Raw genomic sequence first — 9,198 nt, forward strand, 5'->3', positions numbered from 1 at the left:
CCATAAAGGCTGCTGTGTAATTTGCCCCCTGACTAAGCATTTAAAGAATTTAGGGGAAGCATTTAAATAATCCTGTGAATGCACCTAAAGAATGCAGAATCGAATCGTTAATCGAATCGAATCCAATTTAATTGTGAATCGAATCGAATTGAATCATTCTGAATTTGCAAAAATCGTTCTTGAATCGAATCGAAAACCTATGAATCGTTAATCGAATCGAATCGCTGTCTACCCAAAGATTCACAGCCCTAGATAAGACATTATCAGATGCACCTAAACGGTGCTGGTTTATGTTTGGAAAACTACTGCAGCTGAATTATGGCCAGAAAAGCTCTGAATATGGACCGTAGTCCACTAATTGATGACCACTGACCACTGAAATGCTCCGAACTCACTGAAAAAAAAACTGTAGCAATGCCGTCTATATCAATCTGAGATCCGTAACATTATTAACAGGCTGGATTGGCCAGCAAGTCACTAGGAGACCAAGCCTGCTATGCAATCTTCCTTACTTTGGTATGTAAACTGCTATTTTACAGAACTGTGAGCAACTTTTAATACCCTGTAAAAGTTATTTGGAATCAAGTTCAACTACTGCTGAATCTTTCACAATTAGGCTTGCTCCTAATTTTTATTTACTGGAACACTAGAAGTGACATGTGTTGAGTAGTGATGGTAAGGCCGGGTATTGATACAGATTTTCCAATTTGATTCAGGTTCTCAAGCTCTCGATTGGATTCTGTTGAATTTCATTTCAGTTATAATGGTTTGCTTGAATATCAAAGCTACAATTATAAGATATAATTGGCAGTATTTCAGACTGATTCAAACTAGTAGCTAATCTTTTATTAAACTACCCATTAAAAGAACCTGCTCATAATAGTCATTTGTTTTGGGAATTATAGTCTACATTGGCCACACTGTTATTCAATGAAAAGACCTGACTCATTTAAGTAATTTGTTTTTGCAAATAATACTACAATGGTTCTTATTATGAATGATTTATACAAGTCTGTGTTTTAAAAATGTTTTAAAACATCATGTTTGATTGAAAGATCTAAATTCAGAGGATCATTAATTCCATCATTATATATCCCCATAATGCCCAGCCCTAATTGCCCAGATAAGTGCTAATACTTTTGACTTACAGAACAGGCTTAAAATTACATTTGCCACTAAAGCATGATTTCTTTTGCCATTGTCCTGAATTTCCAGTAGTTGCGGTATAATTGCTGAAAAGCAATGCAGGTAGCACTGATACAGAGAAACTTCTAACTTGGTACTTAAAGAAATATGAATTTTAAATAATAACAGCAGGGTCTCGAAATTATGCAGCTGAGTGAGTTCAGCAAAGTGCTGTACATCAGGAAGTGCTGTACAAATACAAATAAAATGTTTTACGCAGACCATAAAAATAGGAACAGAGTAAAAGATTGTTCTTGGGATTTTAATTTTTATTACTCATTCATAGGCAGAGTGAATAAAGGCAAGAAGATCCTGCTCTACTCTGCTCTTTGACTCAAGACATGCAAGCCAGGTAATGTAATAAAAGTCCCGGAACATTCTCCAGCAGCTGTGCTTCTGAATGAAAAGAGGTGCAGATCAGAGACTCTGAGGAGCCCTTAGAGTGAGTGCAGGGAGTGAGACAACTCAGAGAGAGCCAGGGATTGTGAATGTCTAATTGAAATGCAGAAACAGAAAAATGGAGAGATGGATAAAGTGACATATGGATAAACAAATACAGAGATAGAGGGCTGTTAGAGTGAAATGCATGTCAGGTCTCCTGTGAGTGCCAGTGTTTGCTGTGATACCGTAAGCCCCGCTGAATAGCCTGAATTAGCAGCTGCTATGTGTGTCTGAAAGAATAGCTGTGAGTCAGCCCCTTTCCTGCAAGACTAGCATTTCATTTCCCCGTTACATGCCTCTCTGTCTGTTCCTCCATTCCCACTGACCTCCCACCTTTTCTTTTCACATGACTGTTGGTGCCGCCCAACTGATGGAAGAATAAAGGGTTCTTGGAGGGGTTTCTGGTAAAGAAAGAGCATCACTACAGAGTTGAGCTGAAATCTCTGTATAGCTCTTAAATGCCTCTGATCACTGAGAAAACGCTCTGAAGGAATGAACTGCCCTTGCAAGTGGACAAACAACAGAGGCCATTCTAGGATTTCAGTCTTGCTGTCTGATCAGAAACAGATATGGCTCTGAGAAATATTTCTTCTGGGAATTTGCTTTGAAATCCTGCTCGACTGACAACTTTATTTGTAAATAAGTAATTAAAATGAATCTATCAAGACTATCAGACATTGTACAGTGGTCCCAAAAGTAACCATTTTGGACACAAGACATTGAAAAATATATGAATTTCAGGTTGCACTTTAAATTAGAGAACCCATATTAACATATTTTGTAACTAAGACTTTTCCCTCAATAAACTACTAATTTGCTGCTTATTTATAGTAAGTAAGGTAGTTGTTGTGGTAGTTATGTTTAGGTATGGGGTAGAGTTAAGGGACCTAGAATATGGTCATGCAGAATAATGCATTAATGTGTGCTTTATAAGTACTAATAAACAGCCAAAATGCTAATAATATGCATGCTAAAAAGCAACTATTAATAGTGTTCCTTAATCCAAAGTGTTACCAAATTTTATAATGTTATCTGCAAACAAATTATGCTGGGCTTTTTGAGCCATTTTTGCAATACTTTTAACTGACTGGGTAGGGCTGCACCCTTTGCTATGTACCAACTAGTTAGTAGTTAGTTTGCACCCTTTGCTTTGTAACTACTTGTTAGTTTGTAACTAACACATTTTTTATTTTTTTTACAGTCTCCGTAAAGTAATGTGTAGTACAGTTGGCTTAAGCACTTTAGTAATATATTAAATATTCTGGAATTACATCTAAAATTCAATATGGGCAATAAATAAATACTAATAAAACATTTATTAGTTATTAATTATTTACGTTTCTGGTTTTGAAACCTGACATGTTTATAATTCTTGTGAAATATTTGTGCTATATTTCTTAAAAATAAATTGCACTCGGTTTGATATTTGTTTTGCAATTCATACATTTGTATGTGTATTTAAGTGTACACCTTGGGGCCACTGTGTATTAGTAATGGTTGCTTTCTTGCATTATATTTTGTGATTTCGCTGGAACAGCAAGCATTTGGATAAAAGATGGAATTGTACTTGTATGTCTGACAGCTGTGTTCGGGACAAGGTTCTGTGCCAAACACTTCTGCCTGATGTCTAGTCGGTCTTTGTTCTTATTGTGAGAGACAGAAAAAGAGGGGTAGAGAAAGCCCATGGTGTCCCATAGCACTAACAAAACTTTTTAAAGCCTCAAAGACCCTTTGGTACTCATATGTTGTACACAGCTCTGAACTGTTGACCAATAAGGAATAACTTGTATCAACTCTTGTAAAGGATTGCGCATATTTATAAATGACTCATACAGACACTTCTCAGAGTAATGCTTCTCTGAGAAGAGGTAAAATACTTGACGTGTTTCTGATTAATTTGTTGTGAAAATGTTTCAGCTGTTTTCTTACTACAGACAGAATATAGAGGAAGAAAGATATAAGGCAAGTAGTGGAGATCTGTCAACCTCAGTGGATTTCCTTACAAACATCCAGCTCCACAGGTAGGAGGGTGCTCACACTGTCCTCTGTGGGCAGACAGATGGATGCAGTGGATAAAAAGGATTCATGAACTTTTAATCACAGCTTTTCCCTTATTTTCTTATTTCACCTCCTTATAACCCCTCCCTTTCCTCACAGCTCCCCTTTCACTTCTTCATAATTTTTTCCACACTTCCTCACAACTCCTCCCTCACTTTCTTCCAGCTCTTACCTTTCCCCATCAAATCTCTTCTCTCTTTTCCTTACAGATTTTCTCTCATTACTCTCCCCCACTTAATCCTAGCTCTGCCTTCACTTGTTTTAAACTCTTCCCTCATTTCCTCACAGCTCTTCTCATATTTCCTCAGAACTCTTACCTAACCTATTCATCTCTCTCTTCTTTATAACTCTCTTCCAACACACCACACTTTCTGTTAACACTTCCTCATGAGCACTCCCTCAGTTCATTATGGCTTTTTCCTCTATTCTTCACACCTCTGCCCTTAATTCCTCATAACTCTTAATTCACTTCATCATAACCCTTTTACAGTTCCCTGTTGTCTTGCACCACTTCCTCACAACTCTTCCCCTACTTCCTCGCAAATCTTCTCCCACTTCCTCACAGCAAGAGTACTATGACACAGCTCTTTTTCCACACTGTTTTTCAGAGAGACAGCCCTACTTTCTTATAGCTCTTCACTTTCCACAACTCTGCCGCACTCCTCCACAACCTTTGCTTTGCTCCTTCACAACTCTTCACACAATTCTCCTTCCTTTACTTCCTTTTAGCCCTTCCCAGTTTCCTGTAGCCTGCCCACTCACCCTTCTTCACAGTTCTTCCTCACATCTCTTTCCCACTTCCTCACAGTTCTTCTCCCACTTCCTTACAACTCCTATTTCCTCACAGTTCTATCTCCACTTCCTCTCATCTCTTTCTCCTTTTCCTCACAGTTCTGTCTCCACTTCCTTACATCTCTTTCACCATTTCACAGCTCTTCACCCACTTACATTTATTTTAATTTTTTTTTAACTAAGCAACATTTACATACTTCACACTTGAATCCTTGAATTCATAACATTAAAGAAAGTGACAACAGCTGTCTTTATGTGAGAGACTTGTAGTTAACAAATCTAACCTGAATCAGAAATGGTTCACAAAAGACATCGATGTAGGGCTGGGCGATATAGCAAAAAAATGTATCAATGATATAATGTTTCATATCGTTCGGTATCTATAATTATTGACATTTTTATAACCTTTTTTTTTAAACAAAAAGCAATAGAAAAAAATGTTTAAATTTAACCACTGTATTTATAATTAACACAATTTATTGAGACAAACAACAAATATTTTTTAGTTTTAACAATCAAACACAATAAAAATTAAACAAATATCTAATTTCTAATGTTTTATATGCAGATTAAATAGGTCTTTATTGTATAGGTCTAATTGTCTCCCGAGGCCACAGGAGGGCGCAATGAGCAAAATAATGAAGCGAATTTAAATTGTCAACGCAAGGAAGTAACTCTACAAAAACGTGCGTTACGTCTAAATTAACTCATAAAAATCAAATATAATTTCGTAAATTGCATAAACAATTATGAACAAAACAGCATCATGTATTTATGCATTGCTTAATCCAAAGAGCCGAAGCGCCATTCACACAGACTGCATTTAAAAACATATGAGACGCAGTGAAAAGGAATAAACCTCCACAAATTCGTGACGTGTTTTCTAAAAGTTTAAACTGTTTTAACTTTGCATGGCTTTCTATACATCTCTTCTGTGAGACGCGAGTGCAGCAGTCATATTTGTCCGTCTAAAAAATGCGCTGAATATGCGTTCTGTGTGAATGGCTTGGTTTCGGTTTTAACCCATTCAAGATCTTCTCCGCATTGAGCTTCAATATTTCTCTAATATTTTTAATGCATAACACAGCAGCGGCGCGTGGGCTAGACTAACAAAACATTAGAATGAAACAACGTCACTCACATCATTATCACCGCATCTCGCGTGCCACTGATGACGCTCCCTGATGCACACCTAACATTCAAATGCAAATGTTTATTTTAAATTCGACTAATATTCATTCTTTATTCACAATCTCCTCATCACAGGCAGGCACAGCACTCAATTCAGCATGTGTTCATGTTTGTGTGTATATCGTGCATTATATCGAACATTTTTTCTATAGATATCGAAGAAGGTGTACCGTAAATATTGATACCGTTTTATCGCCCAGGCCTACATTGATGTTCGATAGACACTGATGTTTTTATGTACATCCTCAGTGACGCTGAAGTGAATAATTCAGAGGACAGCCAATGTTACAGGGGCAGTTCACCTTCAGTTGTGGGTCCCTATTGACTATTGACCATAGTATGGGAAAAAAAAGTCAATGCAAGTCAATGGGAACCAGCAACTGAAGGTGAACGGTCCCTTTAACGGCAGCAGTTCCTCTGCAAGGGCGAGTCCTTGGGCTGGAGTTTGTCTGCTGAATGAAACATACTAATATCTGTTACCCATGACCATGAGTATCTGTGTGGTCTAGCGGTTTCTGTTGTTTTGCTGATGCTGGCGATTAGTATCTGTTTGAACTGGTATCTCTTTAAAGGCAATCACTAATTCAAACCTCATCCCGAGTTCTGTGATGAGACAAACAGATAGGCTGCATCTGACACTGACATGAGCTGCATCTTTATATTATATATATTTGCAGATGTCTAGGTTCTGTCCTGAAATATATTAAATTTGAATTATTACTTTCAATTATGTAGTCGGTGAGTGAACAAAGGTATTAAAACAATTCTGATTTTAAAGAATTGTGCAGCATCTGCTGCCAGAGAAAAATAATTAGATCATTTCATTGTAATGCAGCAATGTTCTCCAGACATCATCAGTTGACTCCTGTTATATTTCTGCCTTGGCAATAAAAGTTTTGTGCTACACACAATGTGCATTTTGCTACTAGCAAGTCAGAGCAATTTTAGACCCTCACTATTAGCACCTAAAGCAACATTATCATGCTATATCAAGCATATTTCTGCATTTGGTAAAACTGTTTTAAGGGAGAGAGAGAAATGCTGCCCAGTCTTGTTCACTGAGGCATCTATTCTCTGTTCTAAAGTCAAGCTAAGTGGCTTTTGACCCAGTTTTGAGAAGGTGCTTCTTTTTTTAAAGTGACGTGACATGTGGCCAAGTATGGTGACCCATACTCGGAATTAGTGCTCTGCATTTATCCCATCCAAAGTGCACACACACAGCAGTGAACACACACACACCATGAACACACACCCGGAGCAGTGGGTTAACTCAGACTAAAATTTAATTTTCTCTGACTGCTCCCCATAATTCCCTGGGTGTCTTAGACATGTTTGGAAGACTAATTCCTGAGGAGGTTAGGTAAATTCATGTTTGAAAGATGTACTTGACATGATTTTGATCCTGATCCGAATCGAACATGTGTGTTTTTCTTTGCAAATTATCGGCTGGTTTTTCAGATACGTCAAGGGTCCTCTAATCTCAGGATAAGAATGCATGTGAATGCAGTATCCTATATTATTTTTCTACAAAGCTTCTTCTCGTTTATTTTAACCTTTGTTGAATCCCTTAAAGTTAAATTTCTCAATGAGTCAGCAGTATGAGTGGCAATATAAGTTACAAACAATTACATTGTTATTTCTTTGTAAATTATATAACATCAACTTGGAAAACAGACAAAACATAAAAGGTAAGATGTGTTATTTGAGAGAAGAGAGTACTAATATAATAGACACAGACCTGTAGCGGAACTTGCTTTACTCTGCGCTGGTGTCATTTTTGATTTTTGTGAAAAAAGGCATATTGTCAAAGAAAAGGACGATAACTATTGCAACAGTGTTGAAGGCACTTAATTTTCTAGAAGGTCATGCTATGTTCACAGAAATAGAGTAGTAAATACGAGTTAAATAAAAGGGAAGACACATACTTTAATCATATTGATTTTAAATAATGATTTTGTTTGAAACATAACTAAAAAAAGAGAACAATTAAAGAAGCAAGCTGTTTTTTAAGGTATGATTCAGCTCATTCTATTTCCAAATAAGAGCATCCTGATGAAATCAGCTGACAGGATGATGTCATAAACTGAAAGGATGACGTCCTTTATAAATTTTCATGACTCGTAAACTTTTAGCCAGTTTCTCTCTCCTTTCAGAACTTAATCCATTATGTCCTAATTACTTGAAATACTTCTTTGCATGTTTTTGTTCTTGTTTTCTTTCTCTGTTTACTAGTGTTATGCCTTGGACAAGGTGCCTTGAGAGGCAGTCAATAAAATAAATGATAAAAAAAAACATCAACAGTATAACTCAGGGCTGAAATTTACACATAAGAGGAGAAAATAAAAAGTTTAGATTGAGTCCAAAGAAATCTAGGCCAAAAACACCCAACAGAAAAAAAAAACTCTAAACTCAACTATAATTCAAATGAATTTTATGAATGTTGATGTGTTTTGTGTCAATATCTCCATAGTATATAGTATAGTGATCATATTTCTATGAATAGAAAAGAAGAGTATTTTGACACTAGCTATATATATATCTGTCTCAGTTAGGTATTAATTCATAGCCTGTAACTTGTTGTGTATTGAGACATTTTTCTGCAGTCAATCTCAGAGCTTTCAATGTCAATGTCTGTACTTTCCCTTTGTAAACTGTAGTTATACATCCCAAAACCACTGTGAAAAACAACTAAATATATTTTTTTCCTATTCATTCCTTCTGCTTGCACCTCTCAGGGTTCTGTGGGATTGGAGGAGAGTTCATGCCCCAGCCCAGCAAACTCACAGCAGCCTGGAACTCGACACAGTTTCGTACAGGAGCACTTCCAAGCTCAGTACAGGTCAGACACCCCTTAATCTTTCATTTAAGATCAAGTCCACCCTTTGTCTGCCTGCCTGAGCTTTGCATTCTACTGGGACACTTGTGTGGTGGTATTTAGGCGTACTTAATTACTACTGTATGTCAGTGGTATTTGATATGGTAATGGAATTGCATAACACAATACAGTATGTTCGTTGTTTTGTCTTAACCTACTGTGACATCTAACAACCTGCATGCAGTTATACATATGGCAAGACCATTATACAAATAGATAGAAGGGTTGAACAATTTGGTCTAAAATCATGCTGTGAATAATTTTTACAAATATTTGACATGATAAACATTTACAGTAACATCTCATACACTGCTGCTTAGAAAAAAAGGCTTAAATAACAAAAAGGCCTAAAATCTCATGTTGAATAAGATGTTTGAAAACTATTGTAAGCTATGTCTTCAAATTAAGTCAAGTTTTGCTGACATTCTAATGCCACTTTACTCTTTAAGTGTCTATATATTTGAGTACTATAAAGTACAAAAGTTCTTTAGTTACAAATGAGCATAGTTCTTGTTTGCATTCACATTATATCTTGACTTGAAAGTGGCCTCAGACTTCTTTTTGATCAATTTAGTTGTGATTGAGTCACATTTCTAATTAATTAAGTTTTGGAGCTAGGCTACTTAAATAATATTCTTATCATTTGGATATGGTGA

The 9,198-nt window shown here is 36.5% G+C and overlaps 1 protein-coding gene across 1 annotated transcript in view; it reads left to right on the forward strand.

The window, feature by feature from the left end:
- The window catches only part of LOC107757421 (ubiquitin carboxyl-terminal hydrolase 43-like), a 38,072-nt gene extending 29,550 nt beyond the window's left edge, over window positions 1–8,522 (forward strand). Inside the window, exon 3 of the mRNA XM_016574890.1 lies at window positions 8,403–8,522. Coding sequence (XP_016430376.1) covers window positions 8,403–8,522 — 120 coding nt within the window. The remainder of the gene's footprint in view (window positions 1–8,402) is intronic.
- Window positions 8,523–9,198: the final 676 nt, after the last annotated feature.

Source organism: Sinocyclocheilus rhinocerous, unplaced genomic scaffold (genome assembly GCF_001515625.1).
Source record: "Sinocyclocheilus rhinocerous isolate Xijiao unplaced genomic scaffold, SAMN03320098_v1.1 scaffold1134, whole genome shotgun sequence".
NCBI lineage: Eukaryota > Metazoa > Chordata > Actinopteri > Cypriniformes > Cyprinidae > Sinocyclocheilus > Sinocyclocheilus rhinocerous.